General features: G+C 48.2%; 7 protein-coding genes across 7 annotated transcripts; 3 read left to right on the top strand and 4 right to left on the bottom strand.

The window, feature by feature from the left end:
- Window positions 1-368: 368 nt before the first annotated feature.
- Window positions 369-3,864, top strand: FSUBG_8078 (tetratricopeptide and DUF676 domain protein; the record flags this gene model as incomplete). The annotated part of the gene is made up of 5 exons (XM_036686449.1): window positions 369-746; window positions 800-859; window positions 922-1,209; window positions 1,269-1,428; window positions 1,697-3,864. 5 exons carry the CDS (start codon window positions 369-371, stop codon window positions 3,862-3,864), a joined length of 3,054 nt encoding a protein of 1,017 aa, XP_036536481.1.
- A 1,093-nt stretch (window positions 3,865-4,957) lies between these two features.
- On the bottom strand, window positions 4,958-6,334 carry FSUBG_8077 (yneE; the record flags this gene model as incomplete). Its single annotated transcript, XM_036686448.1, has 1 exon — window positions 4,958-6,334. One exon carries the CDS (start codon window positions 6,332-6,334, stop codon window positions 4,958-4,960), a length of 1,377 nt encoding a protein of 458 aa, XP_036536480.1.
- A 526-nt stretch (window positions 6,335-6,860) lies between these two features.
- On the bottom strand, window positions 6,861-8,554 carry FSUBG_8076 (aat family amino acid transporter; the record flags this gene model as incomplete). Its single annotated transcript, XM_036686447.1, has 4 exons — window positions 6,861-7,463; window positions 7,514-8,082; window positions 8,191-8,434; window positions 8,501-8,554. The coding sequence occupies 4 exons, from the start codon at window positions 8,552-8,554 to the stop codon at window positions 6,861-6,863; spliced, it is 1,470 nt and encodes a 489-aa protein (XP_036536479.1).
- Window positions 8,555-9,584: 1,030 nt separating this feature from the next.
- FSUBG_8075 (uncharacterized protein) lies at window positions 9,585-11,227 on the top strand (the record flags this gene model as incomplete). Its single annotated transcript, XM_036686446.1, has 3 exons — window positions 9,585-10,116; window positions 10,178-10,448; window positions 10,495-11,227. The coding sequence occupies 3 exons, from the start codon at window positions 9,585-9,587 to the stop codon at window positions 11,225-11,227; spliced, it is 1,536 nt and encodes a 511-aa protein (XP_036536478.1).
- A 289-nt stretch (window positions 11,228-11,516) lies between these two features.
- Window positions 11,517-12,578, top strand: FSUBG_8074 (threonine aldolase; the record flags this gene model as incomplete). Its single annotated transcript, XM_036686445.1, has 1 exon — window positions 11,517-12,578. The coding sequence occupies one exon, from the start codon at window positions 11,517-11,519 to the stop codon at window positions 12,576-12,578; it is 1,062 nt and encodes a 353-aa protein (XP_036536477.1).
- Window positions 12,579-12,714: 136 nt separating this feature from the next.
- Window positions 12,715-14,048, bottom strand: FSUBG_8073 (serum paraoxonase arylesterase; the record flags this gene model as incomplete). The annotated part of the gene is made up of 3 exons (XM_036686444.1): window positions 12,715-12,758; window positions 12,804-13,735; window positions 13,864-14,048. The coding sequence occupies 3 exons, from the start codon at window positions 14,046-14,048 to the stop codon at window positions 12,715-12,717; spliced, it is 1,161 nt and encodes a 386-aa protein (XP_036536476.1).
- Window positions 14,049-14,500: 452 nt separating this feature from the next.
- FSUBG_8072 (aspartic-type signal peptidase) lies at window positions 14,501-16,835 on the bottom strand (the record flags this gene model as incomplete). Its single annotated transcript, XM_036686443.1, has 3 exons — window positions 14,501-16,019; window positions 16,070-16,364; window positions 16,415-16,835. 3 exons carry the CDS (start codon window positions 16,833-16,835, stop codon window positions 14,501-14,503), a joined length of 2,235 nt encoding a protein of 744 aa, XP_036536475.1.
- Between the last annotated feature and the right edge of the window lie 766 nt (window positions 16,836-17,601).

Below are 17,601 nucleotides of genomic sequence, written 5' to 3'. Positions count from 1 at the left end.
TTCAGTCTGTGTACCATCCCATCACTATTGATTATCGAGGGAATGTAGAGTTGCACAGTTAAAAGCCGAACCTGCACTGACTGTGTAAATGTACCATATCACTTGGGTTAGTCAAAGTGACAGCCTGATCCCAAGGACGCACAGTGTCTATCTGCCAGGGCCCACCTTTTCAACTGTTGCCTTACTGGGAAGCTTGGTTTGCATCGCAGGGTCATAGTCATATGTATATATTTGAGGCTCCTAGTCTGGTCAGACCTGATACAGCATCCATCTCAACTCGCACACCGTAACTGAAAAGCCCTGGCCAATAGCAACATCGCACAATCCTATTCCAATTATTACTGTACCATTTTCAAATCTCTCGCGTCATGGGGGAAAGGCAAGTAGGTATCATGGTGTTGAGCCCTGAGGGGGATGACGACTCCAATGGAGGTTCAAGCGATATCAATGTTGAGTACGTTATGTCACAAAAAGATACTCTTGACACCGGTCAAACAATAGCTAACATCTATCCGAACAGTATCCTGTTCGTCCATGGGCTCGATGGCGATCGTGTAGGCTCATGGACAGCCGAAGGTCCAAAGATGTGTTTTTGGCCCAAAGATCTCTTGCCCAGATATTTTCCTAAAGCTCGTATCATGACGTTCGGGTACAATGCCAATGTTATCTTGAATACCGTTGAGGGCCGCATAGCTGAGTTTGCTAACAACTTGATTGCGGAACTTTCAGCTCGGAGATGTGGAGAAGTACGTTCTCCAAACAACTAGAAAATTCTTCATGCACTAATCTTGTACCACAGGTCAAAAGCAGGCCCTTGATATTTGTTTGTCACAGCATGGGAGGTATTGTTGTAAAACGTGTAAGCGACATCTGTATTCCCTCATAACCCCCTGCTTCTAGTAAGTTGACAGAAGTTACCAGGCTTTAGCTGCAGCCAGCAACCGTCTGGCTCATAGTGGTATTAGCGAATCATGTCATTCTATTATTTTCATGGCTACTCCACACAGAGGAAGCAGCAAGGCCGCATATATGGACCTGGCTACAAAGCTGGTCAATGTTCTCAGCGGCCGTGTTACTACAAAAGCCATAAAAGAGATCACGTTATTCTCGGATGTTTTGGATGATATTAACTCCTCATTCGTTGATATCTCGTGGAAATATCAAATCGTGAGTTTCTTTGAGAAAGAGCCTACTGGGAATTTAGGAATGGTAAGCACGAACCCTTATAACTATTCGAGATTAATTATCTAATGGCTTGATACCCCTAGATTGTCGAGAAGTTCTCCGCCGTAATGGAAGTTCCGGCAGAGATAAACCAGATTGCTTGCACGGCGAATCACAGAACGATTTGCCGCTTCCACGATTCAGGTTCGGCTGATTTCACCACCTTTCGTCTTCAATTGCAGTCTTTGGTGTCCAGTGCAACGGGTAATTATTAATTGAATCCTTTTTATTAGAAGCAATTAGTAATGGAATATTTTGTGAAAAGAGCGGACTATTATAACCAAGAAACGCACGTACTCCGGAGTGCCTGATGAAGACCATTCACAAAGGCCCTCAAAGTCAGCTTGTGACGATCAAATTCGAGCAAATCCTATACTATGGCGGATCCCTCCATTCTCTGGACGAACATACTTCAATCGAGGTGCATATAATCACGGATATTGGAAGTGCAACTTACTGATACTTTCTTTAGACGAAGCGATGTCATCTCTTCTGGACGCTATGAGCTCTGATAGTGATCGATCTTTTGCAATTTCTGGTCTCGGCGGACTAGGCAAGACACAATTAGTCCTAAAGTTTATACACACTTATTGTCAGAAACTTGGTTACTCACATGTTTTATGGGCGACCGCCGAGGACAGCAATAAGTTAGCAAATGCGTTCCGAGATATGGCCGTTGAACTAGGTGTTGTTGAGCAATCGGTCATAGACGACGACAGATGTCGGCAGGCCATGCGAGATTGGTTCACCAACCACAAGCGATGGCTCTTAATCTTGGACAATGCAGACAAGCCCAGAATTCTGGTGGATTATATCCCCTATCCATTACATGGGTCAGTTATCCTGACTTCTCGTGACGGCGGAATACAGCGCAAGGAATATGCAGCATCGGGGCTGAAGTTACCCCCACTAACGGATGCTGACGGCGCTTCATTCCTTTTGAAAGCCTTACGCGACCACCCTGATGCGCCTGAACTTGACGAAGGGGACGTAACCATTCGCAACCTCGCGGCTGAGATCTCAAGAGAACTTGGCGGCCATCCTCTCGCATTGACGACTATAGCCGCTTACATCAATAACTGCGACAGTTCTCTGGCGGAATTCCTAGCCAATTTTCGCCAGAATCGTGGAGAGATTTTTGAAAAGACCGCCCCATACAATCTGGAGCCCGAACCTTATTATAAGCAAACACTTGCTACGTGTTGGTCTATGACTTTGCGACCATTACACTTGGATAAGGGTGCAGGTGCTGTTCTTGGAATCCTTGCCTTGCTTGACCCTGACAAAATCAACATGGACATACTTGCAGATTATGCAAGTGACAAAAGAGCTTCTAGAATATCGGCCTTGGAAAATCCTTCCACTTATCGAAGTGGTTACATTATTTTGCGCAAGAGAGCTTTTGTATATCAAGGAGCAACAGGGTTCACGGTTCATCGATTGGTCCAAGAAGCATGGATTTCGGAGCTGAATGAGAGACACATGCTCTGGGAGGCGTTCGACGATGCTGTTAGATGCATCGCTCGTATATACCCCCGACAAGTTAATGGCGAATCAATGAGCAATGACTTCGACGACTGCCGCAAGCTGACCTCTCATGTTATCTCTCTAGAAAAGCATTTCCAGAAGCATTTCAAGCAACTTTTCGATTCGTCAACGACATCAGAGCATATGCCAAAGTCTGGTGAGAGATTCGCTCAGCTTCTCGCTGACGCAGGGTGGTTTCTGTACGAGGCTGGCCAGTGGGAAAGCGGAAAAGCCTTCTTCGAGACTGGAATAAGCATCTGCGACAAGGTCTTTGCCATGAAGCCTACAAAGCTCACGGCCGTCCTTTACAATAACCTTGGAGTGATATATGATTCCCAGCACAAGCCTGATGAATCTCTAGCCAACGCTATGAAGGCTTTGAAGATACGAGAAGAATGCTTGCCCGCTGGCGACCCTGAGATGGGGAACTCGTATTCAAATATTGGGCATTCATTTATTGACAAAGGTGATTATGTACAGGCGCAGAAGCACTACCTAGATGCCATTCAAGTTCACGAGAAATGCGAGACACCGTCGCACGATTTGCTTGAGGGTGCATATTCCTGCATGGGTAAAAGCATGCTCTATCTTGATCGCCTGGATGAGGCCGAGTTCTGGATCCAGAAAGCAATGCACTATCATGAGCACTTCAAGCCGGCGAACTTCTTCGTCGCCGAAACACTGTTCGCAATGGGCTCTTTGAGGATGAAGCAGAAGCGGTGGGGTGAGGCTGAAGAGCTGATTCAAGAGAGTCTGTCTATCCGCACCAGGATTCTGGGGAAGAATGCTAGGCTTGTAGGCGTATGCCTTCACCATCTTGGGTTCATCAAAGACCATATAGGTGAACTCGACATGGCAGAGACGTATTTCAGGCGAGCTATTGACATCTTTTCAGTGTCATCGGAGAAACAGACCGGTCTGCTTGAGCGGTCAATGATTCGTTTAGTACAGGTTCTAGAGCATGGTGCGGAGGCCAATTCGGAGGAGGTGAGCCACCTCCGCGAGGAGATTTCCAAGAGCGCAAAGCTTGACAAATTGACGCAGGAACTTGAAGCATATGATGACATTGGATGGGAGGGCGTAGTCCAGGTTGCTTATCGCTGTTATAAATAAGCTTACTATTAGTTATATATAGTAATTAAAAGTAACTTTTTAAAAGTATTATTAATTAATATTACTATAAAGAAAATTAATATTATTTTATAACTTATATAGGTATAACTATTATATAGCCCTTATAAGTCTTATTAATTAAAATAAAACTATTTTATTATCTTTTTATTTAATTACTAAGATTATAATTTTTTAAAGTTAAATTACTATAAATAATAGCCTAAATATCTAGCTAGTTGCTAGTTACTAAGCAGCGCTTTTGCATTAGACCGGGTCAACTACCAGTCAATGGACTCAACTCTTTATAGATGTAGATTCTTCCTATTCTTCATCGTCTTCATCCTGGACCACCTTCCATCCATTTTTGGCCGAAATATCGCAGGAGTTCGCATATATAAGGTAGTTTCCGATTACGTTGTCAGACGCCTTGAGCTTAAAATGAGCGAGATGCATTATATTTAATAGCATAATTATTGTGATTTATATTGGTTACGGGAAAAGTAGAGTTTATTCTGCCTGAGAGAAAGATTGAGATAGAAAGCTAATATTTTATTATGCCAAGTAGCTTAGATCTATCCTACGAAATATTGAATTTTGTCTACCTCAAAAACGAAAGGCCTTGACCCAAACGATAAAAGTATTTAGATAACTTCGGTCCGAGCTATTATACTAGCATCCTCGTTGGTATGATTAGGCCTTCTTACTCCGTGAGGCCTGCTGAATGAAATGAACCAGGAAAGTTAAATATTTAGTGGTCATGAAGTTGAGGCTTCAGGCTGAGAGCTGAAATCAGCAGACAGAACTTGGCAAGTTAGTTAGCTATCGTGAAAGCTTCTAGGTAAAAGCTTGTATTGACGGAAAGAAATATGGTGTTCTCCTTTGGCACCCACATTCGCAGTTCGAAGCTTGACCTTATACGCAGCAGATAACTACACAGTTCAAATATGTGGGCTATTCTCAATAAATGAATTGTAAATCCAAAATGGGAGTCTTGACTACATGTGACTTGACCAAACTTATGACCAGGTGAATGACAGTCTCTCGAGACCTGGAATGAAAGTCTTTTCTACTTAAGACGAATCGGGTGACAGGTCTACACGATCTTCCCATCCATCTCCTTGGAGGTATCGTCACGAGACCTATGGCGTCGCCAGCTGAACAGAACATGCGGCTTAGTCTTGATAGTTTCCCTCATCTTCTCCTCACTACCGTCCATCCAAGTTTTGCCCGGCGCGACGCTGACAGGATATAGCGGTGTTCCATTGAGCAAGAAATGGTCAGCAACACGGCGATCGAATGAAGCGGTGATGTCAAGGTCGGTTGCAATCTGATCGCAGAAAGTCTCTAGCGGCAAGTCGTTGACATCACGGCCAAAGGGATTCTCGATCTCTTGTCCAATGAACAATAGACCAAAGATGATGTATGCCGCAGTAATGGTGGCTGGGATAGCTATCCAGCCAAGAGGGCCAGTCAACTGGAACGGCAACAGCATAACATACACAAACGTGATCTGACTAATGGCGATAGTGTATGCGATCGGCAATGGGGTATTGAGCACTCGATCACACCCGACTGCTACGTCATTAAGCATAGTGATGTGATTATACGCGACAGTCTGGTGGATAGCGACGGGCAGCTGCTTGTTTGCGACGAGACAGTCGACAGAAATGGCCAGGTGGTTCAGTATCTCTAGCGGGAGATTTCCTTGGTGCTCTTCGGCTCTCTTGAGGTGCTTGCGCGGATCACTCTGGGCGAATGAGAGACCCAGATACTCACCAGCCTGTTTGAAGTTGGTAAGTCTTCGCTTCGGCACGGCTGTTGTACGTCCAGAGAATGTGTCAAGGTGAGCTATGTACGGCTGCATATCAGGTTGACTCGCACAATGCTCAAAGCGAAGCGTATGCTTCAGTGCAACAGCAAACCCAGCGATGAGCTTCAGCGCTCCAAGCTTCTTGACAAGCAGCTCACGAGTATCTTGGCCATCAGCACCAGTGTCCGCTGCATGGATCCAGATGATTCGCCCAAGGGTTTGCGAAGCGGTAGCCAACATTCCCCAGTATCGACGACCCTCAGCGTAGCGCTCGTAAGCAGTTGATGATCGAAAGGAGAGACTGAGACCGACGACGAAACCGAGGATGGTGAGAAGAACAGAGTTGACGCTGAGATCATGAACTTTTTTGGAGATAACGGTGATAGCGGTGGACCAGCATGCGACGAGGAAAAGAGGGATGATGAGTGATGGCATGATTGAGCCGTGGAGTTGAAGAATGAGTGGCCATTTGGAATGACCGCGGAGATCTCTGGGGCCGCTGAAGTAGTAGCTATCATTCATGTCGTCATGTACTGGAGGCGAAGGCGACGGTAAGTACTCCTGGTTCGGCGCAGTATCAAGGCCAGAGAAATTCTCCCTAGCCTGGACCTCGGGGAGTGGCTTCATCTCCACTGGAGTATCTCGACCTGCGTCCGACATGGTGAAAACGAATCACGCAAGCAACAAGAGCGAATGATGCCTATAGATAAAAAGATATAACAGAATGGAGTCCTACAAAGTGAGGACCTGGCTAGGTTTTATAAAAAAGGTCAGGTTTCACCATAAAAGATGAAGCTTCCCAAAATGGCTTCATATTTCGAGCTGAACCTTTAGTGCTGATGGGACTTCTGATGGTCCGACATTAGTGCTGAGAATATTGGCGTTTGCCAACAAGCTTTGGCATAAGCATTCGCCAAGGCGGTCTGGCCCGCATATAAGCTTGAGAATTGATGCTTAATTTGGTAGTGGTCTGTTTGGAGTTGGCCGGGGAATTGTCGTGTGTCGCTGACTTGGTGTTTTCAGCTTCTAAGTTTAGCATGACTTCCTGAAACGCTTAAAGAGGTTATCATTTTGCTTAACATTTTGAGAGTCAATATTGTGTTGTCCATTCTGTTACTCGCTACCCTCGCCTCACTGTCTCACCACCGTCAGAACTTCCCTCGACCATTTCTAGCCCGCAACAACATCAAGCCCCTTCAGCAGCACGTTGCACCTTAAATCGAAGTGGCCTCTTGGACTTCAATGTCAAGCTCGGGTTTCTGAACTCCACCTCATGATCTCCAATACTCTCGATCTTAAAGTCTCTAATCAACCCAACCAACAAAACTTTCATATTCAGCAAAGCCAACGATTTTCCGGGACACATACGAGGCCCGTTCGAGAAGGTCTCCATAGCATATGGGCTCAAAGCATCACCAGAAAGACGTTCCCATCGATCAGGATTGAAGGCTTCTACATCGGGACCCCAGATCTCGGGGTTCAGCTGCGTCATTGCTGGAACGAGCTGGACAGTTGTCCCTTTTGGGATGCTGACGCCTGCTATCTCGATATCCTCAAGTGCTTCCCATGGTATCATTAGAGTAGGGGAGTACACGCGTAGAGCTTCTCGAATGACGTTATCGAGGTACGGCAGTTCGTCTATCGACTTGGCAGTCATGTCATCAGCACTGAGAGTAAGTATCTCAGTCCTTAAACGTTCCTGTGATTTCTCAACTTTGGAAAGGGCGTAGGTTGTCCAGAGAAGGGCACTAGCTGTAGTCTCGTGTCCTGCCGCGATGACCTGCATGGTCTGCGACTCTGGTCAGTGATATATGGATAGATGTCGGGGTAGTTACGCACTATGTCGATCAACTCATCTCGAGACAATTTCTGGTTCTCAACAGAACTTGCTTCGATCATCCTCGTCAACAAATCATCCGATAGTCCACTGTCTGTACCCAACTCCTTGGCTTTTGCTACCTCAGATGTCCGCTGCTCAATTAGTTCTGTCATCATGCCCTTGAGAGCGGATTTGGCCTTGATAAAGTTCAGATTTGCGGATACAGGTAGCCAACGCAGTGGGATGAAGGGGTTGATGAAGCTTATGATCTGACCAGCAAGTGGCTGTGCCAAGATACCATTGTAGCATTGCTCAAATGATAAAGGCGAGGTCTTTGAGCTAAAGTCTCGAAGTTCTTTGCCAACAAGCGAGACACCGATGATGTCAAGTGTCACCCTTGTAAACAAGTCATCGACTAAAATAGCATTGTCAGCTCTTGACAAAGAGGTAAATTCACTCGGTGTATACGAACTTTCCAAGACGCCGTTACTGCTTTGTTGGATCGCAGCTTCAATATCGCTGTTCAACTTGCGAGAGTACGACACGAACGTCGGAAATAGCTTCCGAATACTCGGGCGAGATAGAGGTCCTATAACAATTAGTATTCATGATCATGATGCATGAAGGGAAAAAAGGGTCTTGCCTGCAGTAATGCGCCTCAACCGCTTGTGCTGGTCACCAACGCTGAAAAGCAGACCGACGCCCAGAAACTCTCCGACAAGCGTATGGAAGAACCCAGGTTTCGCGAAGCGGTAAGCATTCGTCTGGAGGACTTCGTGACAAGCTTCTATGTTGTTAACGAGGAGAACCTCTGAGTTAAGCCAGGAAAGACATCGTATAAACGGTGCATTCGGCCAACGCCGCATCCACTGGAGATAGAGCTCATTTGGTCCGGATCCACGCAGAATGCGCAAGGCATGGCCGACTAAGAAATGGTGGTTCTTGTCAAGTTAGTATACTCAAGACATTACAAGCATCTAGTACATATTAAGTGAGGGAAGACTCACTGTCGGTCCTGGAAGATGCCGTAGCTCTGAGAAGGATGGTCGGAGTATGGTCATGATGATGAAGTGCAGGCAAACGGCAAGGATACCTAGAGTTGCCACTCGGACCAGCGAAAGGTTCAATAGCCACATTTTCGCTCAGCATCAAAGAAACATAACTTGAGGTTCTCCTTGTTTGTGTTTTGTGATTATGATTTTGCACTTCTCAAGCTGACTAATTTCTGACTGCTGATTTACCGCATATCGATGTAACTCGGCGGCCGCTCTTCTGATGGTAAGCCCGCTTTTGGATGCTGGAATAGCCAATTGAGGGCTTTTGACGAATCTACGCTCGGGATCTACAAATAGCTGCATACGAAACCCTCCAAAAGTAAGCGCTATAGCCATGCGACTTTGTTCACATGAGCGAGACTTTAGATGACCATATCCCGAAATCTTTTGGAGGCTCCTGGGCATTAATGAAGATATCGAGACAAGCGTCTTAAGATCTTATTTAGGCGGAAAATAAGAAGGTATTCTGTACAAAATTGGGGCTCGTACTGGAAGAACCATGTTCGTGTTTGTGTTAGATTCTTGGCGCAGGATGATGAAGAGAAGGCAGTTGTCAGAAAGTAAGTCAACGAATCCCATCTCCCAATTAAACACCTCCAGCTCACACAACAGACTCGACATATACCTCTCGCCTCTTCTCGGCTTCTACGCCGTGCCCTAACTGATGAAATATTTGTTAGAGCCAGCGACTCCAACTTTACATATCGGTACATGCATTGACAGTTGTCCCAAGTATATGGCATTATTTTACAAGCCTAGCTTCTTTGTTGCCTCAAGTTGAGGACGAATCATGATACAGAATCATGGCTACTATCAGTGGCTTATTATTCCCCAAACCTAAAAACTTCAGTGGAGAAACCGGCCCAAACTCACCGTTCCTAACCGCAAAAGGCCGCTCCAAGCATTAACCTCCAATGAACTTATGAAGAAGCCCCTCCAGCCCCTCTCCACCTCCGACTCTCAAATGCCGGTCCCGGCTTCGCTCCAGATCCAAGCCCTGTCAAGCTGAGCATCTGCACACCGAGACAAGATCATCATGGACTCACCTCACCCAGACGAAAAGAACACCACTCTAACCGAACAAGAACGAAAGTACATCTCCTCTTTACCCCCGCACCTCTCCATCTTCCCTAACAAAAACGTTAGAAAACTCCGCAATCGCTTATCGCAACGAGCATTTCGTCGCAGACAAGCAGAATGTATCCGCGAGCTAAAGATCCGCGTGAACGCGGATCAGCGATCTGACAGTGAGCGTGTAGAAGCGCTTCAGAAGGAGAATAAAATGCTGAGGCAGCAGTTGATCGATGTGCAGACCAAGATGTCGAGGATGATGGCGTCGGTGCAGTTGTTGAGTGACTCCGTGGCTAAGACGCTTGATGATACTGCGAGTGGTGAAAGGGATGAGCGGCATCGAGACGGTGAGATAGACAGAGATGAACGGGCGAATGGGAAGACTGGAAATTATGAGCAGATTGTTGAAGAGTCTGCGTTGCAGTCGATTGATATGGATGCGTTCGATCCGTCGATTCTGGACTTTGATGCGCCGTTTTCATCATCCAGCGTGACTGGTGAGTATCAGGACTCATTTTATGTGCTCAAGCTAACAACGATTGATTGAAGCATCAACAGATAATGGTATCTCGTCAGAGCTTATCAACACTTCCGGGACAAGCCCGTTTTACTCTCAGATCCCAAATATCTGGAGTCATGAGTATCAAATGGGAATGCAGCCTTATCTAACCGCCATCAACGCAACAGCCGAGTCGAGTCTGGTCCTAGGGAAAGATTACTCTTTTACCAATTCGCCATTCTCGGATCACATTCAATTACTCCAGCGAATGCTCAAGAATAAGCTCAATACTCTTGGATTCGTTCCAGAAGGTCATAATCCTGTCCAGAGGTATACAGCCCCCTCGTAACATCTTAAAGCTTCCTAACATATCCAGTGTCTACCAACCAGTCCTCATGGTCTTGTCCATGTTCAACAGCATGACCCGTCCAGACGTAATGGCATGGTACGCCAAAACCCGCTTCTACCACATCATCGAACTCACCGCCTGGCAACTCTACCCGTCCTCCGCAACCTTCAACAAGCTCCATCCCCGATACCGGCCTACAACAGCACAGCTCGAGAACCCTCACCCCGGCATCATCGATTGGATTCCCTTTGCTACGATTCGCGATCGTTTAATCCAGCTACACTCTGCAAATCCCCACATCGACCAGATCTTCTGCGACGCTGTGACTGGCTACGTCGTTGAGGCGCTCATGTCGGATCTCGTCCTAGGTGCCCCGCAGATAACAGTCTACGTGCGTGTGACAGACCTCATCAACACCATGTCGTCCACAACATCTGAGAGCGAAAACACAATCGCCATGCTTCCCGCACCAGACATCTCAACGTTATTCTCATCGCCTGCGTATGCTCGCGCTGCGTTTAACAAATTAAACATGGACAAGGGCGCGGGCTACTACAAGATCGACCCCGCATTCTTCGAAAAGTATCCCGAGCTCTGGGACCAAGCCAGCGATGTCACAGCGACGGGAATGCCGCTGAAGCCAAAGTATCAAAAGATCCTCACGTACCCGAAACCGCTCGACTCCTCGACTGTGGAGACTTATCGAAGCTTCATCGATTTTTCTCTCGACGCCGCGAATACGATATCAATGTCCCCATGATCCCACCAACCGGGCCGGTTCTCGTTATCTTTAAACTCCTCACATGATGCGATAAACGTGTGAGGACGGCACTATTAGCGCAATTGGGCTTGGTAAAGTTTCGGGAAGCGTAATGGATTGTTGAGTAAACGACCCACCACGAGGGTTTGACTAACACGCCAGTTACTAACACCTTGATTCTGTGATTCATCTGTGGATCATCGAGTGGGGATGAAATCATCTATATAGAAATGCCAGAATTAGTAACTACAGCACCATCACAACCACCATTTCCAATTCATTCGTCAAAATGCCATCTCAGATACCAACCTCCATTCCTCGCTATAGTTTCATGGACGATTATAGCGAGGGTGCACATCCCGCTCTTCTCAAAGCGTTGATCGCCAGCAACACGACCCAAGAAACCGGCTACGGAGGCGACACGTACTGCGATCTTGCACGGCAGCGAATCCGTCGCCATCTCGGCCGCGACGACGTTGGCATATTCTTCGTACCGAGCGGGACATCAGCCAATGCCATCTCCATCGCCGCATGTCTCCGACCCCACGAAGCTGTCATCGCTGCTAGCTCCGGCCACATCGTGACGAGAGAGACAGGCGCGGTAGAAGCCAGCGGTCATAAAATCATCAACGTCACGCCACAGAATGGAAAGCTCACGCCTGCGACGATCGAGCGTGCGCTAGATGATAATTGGCATTTTCCTCACATGGCGAAACCTCGACTGGTGTATATATCCAACGCAACCGAGATCGGAACCATATACAATCGTGCCGAACTCGCAGCTATAAAGCAAGTCTGCGAAAAGAATAGTCTCATTCTCTTCCTCGACGGCGCTCGGATCGGCACCGCCCTCGCCTCAAAAGCAAACGACATGACCCTCTCCGACATCCTCGAACTCACAGACATATTCTGGATAGGCGGCACTAAAAACGGCGCCCTTCTCGGCGAAGCAGTGGTCGTAAAAGACGCCCGCCTCTCCTCCGAGTTCGAATTCTACGTCAAGCAGCACGGCTCCCTCCTCGCAAAAGGCCGTGTCATCGGCGCACAGTTCGCAGAGCTATTCGAAGACGATCTGTACTTTGAACTGGCGCGCAAGGCGAATCTGGCTGCTGAGTCGTTATCGAGCGGTATAGCACAGGGAGGATTTTCAGTATATGCTGCGACGGAGACAAATCAGGTTTTTGCGGTGCTGCCGTTAAGTTTGATCAAGGTGCTGAAGGAGAGTTTTAGTTTCTATGTTTGGGAGAAGTGTGGTGATGATGAGGCTGTTATTAGATTGCTTACAACATGGGCGACGGAGGGAGCACAGGTCGAGAGATTCGTGGAGATGGTGCATTCTTGGACTGGATAGAAGGAGTTTTGGAATGGAAAAAATAATGGATCCTAGTTTGTCATGTTTTTATGAGATTTTAATATAGACTACCAACTAATCAAATCATCACATCGTACTTACGTCCCAGAAGTTGAAGAAAGACAACAGTTTATGTCTACAACTTTGGTTTGCAAACAGCAATAAACGGCGAAATAACGCCTGCGAGAATTAGCAATGACACTGGCAGGCGACCATTCAACTTACTGCTCAGGAAAAGCCTTCCAGTCTTGGTATCATGCACAACCGTCGTAGCAGCCGGCAAAACCTCCCCCTTCGCATCCTCAAGCACTTTTTCAACAACATACTCCCCCTCAACCTTCCTAACTCTCAATACAGTACTAGGCGGATGAGCATTGTACGGATCATCGTACGCCTTGAAGATCTCAACGCCGATAGGAAACGCAGCGATCCAGATATCGCCATTCTCATCGATTGATGCATTATCAACACCATAGCCTAGATTAACTTCATCAATCTTTTCGAGGTCTCTGTTAGGAAGGATGCGGTAGATGTATAGACGACCTGTTATGGAGTCGGGGAGGTAGAGGATATTGTCTTTTATAACGAGACCGTTTGGGAATTGCAGATTGGGTGCAACGGTCTTGCAGGTTTGAGTATCGCAGAATGTCACGTCGGAGAAGCCTAAAATCATGGACAAATGATGCCGCTGGTTTGTTAGTACAAGCCATAAAATAGGCGTGAAAATAATTACCCAGCCGAATTTATGAGGACCGTGATCATTGCTGATGTAAAAAGACCCATCACCCAGTGCTGCAACACGGTTTGGAGTGGTAATTCCATGTTGAGCATATGTCCGAACATGCTTCATCTCCGTCGCTTGGGGACCGGTAACAAAGTGCTCGATAGTTGAGTTTCCACCATGAACATATTGATCTGCCAATTTCCCGTCTGCGTCAATCGCAGGTCGCAAGTTGACGAGGAATAAATCAATATCGCCATTTTCCTGTTCGACGCCTGAGAAACCAGCGAGGTTGACAAGTCCATCACCAGCAGTGCCTTCGAAACTGGGTGTTATTAGGGTACGGAACTCAAGGCCGTTATCAGTCGGCTTATCGATATCCAGCGCAACGATAGCGTCACGCTCTGATCGACCCGAAATATTGCGATACCCAAAACTACATGCACAATTAATCACAGTCTAATATAATTTGCTGAGAAGTCAACATAATTTGGTTGCCATTGTTTTCGCGCAATAGGATCTGAGCACGCGAGGAACAATTGGCGCGTAGATTGGGACAAGTACATGTCCTCGCAAGCCTCCAGCCGATGATGCACGATTTTACGGCATTGATAGGGGAATTCACTGAGGGGTTGGATGGTTCTGTTTATGCCGAAACCAAGCCATATTGCTTCTTTGAGATAGATCTGGAAGAAAATTGCCAGAATGGCGATGGTTGCGATGCTGGTTTTGATGAAGAGACTGGCCATCTTGAGGACGTTGGGTATGATGGAGGCAAAGAGAAAATGAAATAAAATTAGAATATGGTTCGATGAAGGATGCGCATCCTGGACAGTTCAGATAAATACGGCGGTCATGGTCGGATGAATGCAAGCCGACAGTTTTGGAGGAGTTGTTGGCGTGTTGGACTCGCATCTTCAACCCACCTTGATCAATTCATCCAATCCAAGTGCATCACATACAACTCACAAGAGGGTGTCCTAATCAGACGCTACATCACCAATTCAATCAAGGCAGTCATAAAAAGTCAATGTCGTATAAATACATCCAATCGATGTAAATATCCAATCTAAGAATAATACGCTTCTAGAAGCAGATACAAAATAAAAGGGGAAAATGTCATCCCATATCTACCATCGCAAAAAGTATCTACGCTTCACCAAATTAAATAAGTATTAAATGCCTCATCCATTATCTCCTTTTACAGAGCTGCGACAAAAGCGCCGACCATGAACGCCGCAAGCGCTGGGAAGTTCCACGCGCTCGCGCCGTTGACGATCGCAGGGCTGGTGCCCGTTGGCTCCGAGGGTGTTGAGTCGACGGGTGTGCCTGTTGGCTTGACGACGGTGGCGACGGTGTTGGGAGGTTGGGTGTAGACGTGAGTGGGCTTGTAGGTGTTAAGCTCCTCAAGAGGGTTACCGCCGGTAGGCTTGGAAGCGGTGCCCGTAGGCTCAGGGTAGTCCTGTGTGGCGTGGCCCTTGGTGGGTTGCTCATAGCCAGGCTTGGTGTAGTGGCCTGTGAAAGTACCGTTGTTGTGGTGGTTGGAACCAGGAGGTCCGCAGGTGGTGCAGTAGCCAGGAACAGGAGTGGGCTTGGGCGCCTTGACGACCGATGTGATGGTGACGGTGCGGTATCCCTTGGTGGTAGCCTCCTTGCAGCCAAAGTTTCCAAAGCCGCAGTGGATAGCCTCGGGGATGGTGTACACGCCAGTAGGCTGCTCGGGGTTGATGATCTGCGTGTTGTGCACAATCTCGGTGGTGACGTCGCCCTTGTTGCAGGAGCCGGAGCCGGGGCAGGATGTGATGGTGTACACGCGGGTTGATGTGAGGGTCGACTTGACGGGACCCTTGGTGGGCTGAGGAGCAACGCCTGTAGCCTCGGAGCCGGGGCAGTATGTTGTGAGAGAGGTGATGATCTCGGTGGTGACATGGCCGACAGGGCAGTCGGTGACGCTGGGAGGGCAGGCGGTGACCGTGTAGACCTTGCTGGTTGTGACGGTGGAAGTGATGGTTGTAGAGGGAGCGGAAGTAGTAGGGAGAACATAAGTGTTGTTAGATCCGCCAGTCGAGGTTGATCCGGGCTTAGAGGTTGTGAAAGTAGTGTTGGAGTAACGAGCAGTAGAGAAGGAAAGCGTAGTATCGGCGGTCGTCACAGCGGAAGAAACAGACTCGGTGACAGACTCAGACGCGGTCTCGGTGGAAGTGGGAGCTCCAGAAGTGGTGGTAGAGTCAGAGCCACACTCGCCAACCAAGTCAGGCACGGCATTGGGACCAGTACCGATAGCGACGAGGTTAGTACCGCAGTCCTCGTTGTTAGCGAGCCAGACATTCCTGTTATCCCAATCGTACACGACGTAGGCAGCGCGGAGGAAAGTGTCGCCGAGAACGGGGAACTCATCGTCCTGGAAAACACCGAGAACGCAGCGGTCGTCGTTATGCCAGATGAAGTCTGCGTAGGGGACCTTGATGACGGTGTTGCCGAACTTGAAGTCGACGGTGCCCTTGAGATCGGCGACGGAGCAGTCGACGTCGACGTAGGCGCCGGGGGTTCGCTGGGCGGTGGGGAACGCTGCGACGATCTTGTTGAAGATGGCGCCGGGGAGGGCGCTGACGGTGTATCCGCTGTCGAGGAGGACGGGTTGGCCGTTTGTCTGGGAGAAGACTGCATCTTCGGAGCCGTCGTCTTGGATGAGGCTGATGCCGTCGAGGTGAACCCAGTAACTGTGATTGTTAGACGGGCGCTCGTGTCGATTGAGCGCGGGGGAGCTTACCGGGTGAGACCATCGGGGGAGGACTCGGCGGGGATGATGGGGCGCTTCTCGAGGTGACCGGTGTATTTCTTGGTGTCGAGACCACCGAAGATAACGGCGCCGCGATCGCTATCGAGGGTGCGAATGTCGAGACTCAGTGCGCGACTCTTGATAAGGCCCTGTTTGACCATGCTGTCAATCACGAGGGGGTATGGCGCATCCCAACCGTTCAGATCAGGCGCAGCGCCCATGATGCCGACACTGGTGAAAGAACTATCGTATGCGACACCGAAAACCTGGTTACGAATATTCGCAGCTAATCCCGTCAGCAAAAAGATCATGTCTCAGCGAGGAATGCTGTCTCACATCCAACGACAACGTGGTCGTAGCCATAGTTCCAATACGCATACCCAGTGCCGTAGACAACACCGCCGGTGGTGTTAAGGTTAACATAAGTGCTACTCTCGCCAAAATGACCAAAAGATTCGCAAAACGCGGGCTGCTGCGCCTTTGAGCACACAGGGTTGACCCAGAGCTCTGCAGAGCCCGTGTCCAGATTGACGGTGACTTTCTGCCCCGGCGTACCGAGCTCAACGTCAATGCTGTAGAAGAAACCGTTCTGCTGGCTCTCAAGCGCGACTTCGTTCTGGCGCTTGGTGACGCCTTTTACAACGGGCGCGCCGGTGGAAACCTTGAGGGGAAAGCGAACTAGGCCATCTTCTACAGGAGCAGCAGCGGCGCGAGCCAACGCGGGGGCGGCGATGGCGAGGAAAAGAGCGGACAACATCTCACCAAATCAATTGAGACGTTTTTAATCGGGGTTAGAGAAATAAAAGGAAAAATGAACAGGGGAAGGGAATAAGATGGGAATTTGTTAACCCGGCGTAGTGAGTGACCGGGGAAACGAAACAATTATAACGAAAAAGAAGATGGGAATTGAAACTGAGGAAGAGAGGTTGGAAGAACTAAAAATGGAGATGGCGGGAATTTTTGCGTTGGTACTGTTTCTATATAAAACTACTGCAGATGCAACATGCAGAGCTAAGGGGCCTTGTCTTGGATGATCTGTGCCTGGCGCTAATCTCGAGGAGGGAGGGGGGCCTCGTGTAGCGCCAGGTCAGCGAAATAAATCACAAGCGGGTTCGTGAGATGACGTGGAAAACAAAAAAAAGAGGAGAAATAAACGAGACAAAGGATAAGAATATTAAATATCTTTGTGGGTAAGCATAAAGCGCCCTTTGTCAATCTTTCAGCTCAAGGGTTGTTTTTAACCTACAGAGGTGATAATTACGAGACTCCCTCATGCGCTGTTCCCTTATTAGGGGTCACGTCAGCTCCGCAGTGGGAGTTAGCGCCTTGCCATTATGAGATTAGCTATCCCCCCATGCACCGTCGTAACGCAAGTGAATACGGGGTTTTGTTATTTCCAGATCCCGCCGATCTTGAGTTGATGTCTGTTTTGAAACAGCGCACAAAAGGGCAAGCTAGCTCCCTGAATTAAACGCGTCCCGAGACATTGGCACCTCGGAGCCCGTGTTTGTCTTGACAGAGCA

Source organism: Fusarium subglutinans (assembly GCF_013396075.1).
Source record: "Fusarium subglutinans strain NRRL 66333 chromosome Unknown NRRL66333_c0000107, whole genome shotgun sequence".
NCBI classification, from domain to species: Eukaryota; Fungi; Ascomycota; class Sordariomycetes; order Hypocreales; family Nectriaceae; genus Fusarium; species Fusarium subglutinans.
Note: the sequence above shows the minus strand (reverse complement) of the source record. Positions and strands in the feature narration are given on the sequence as shown.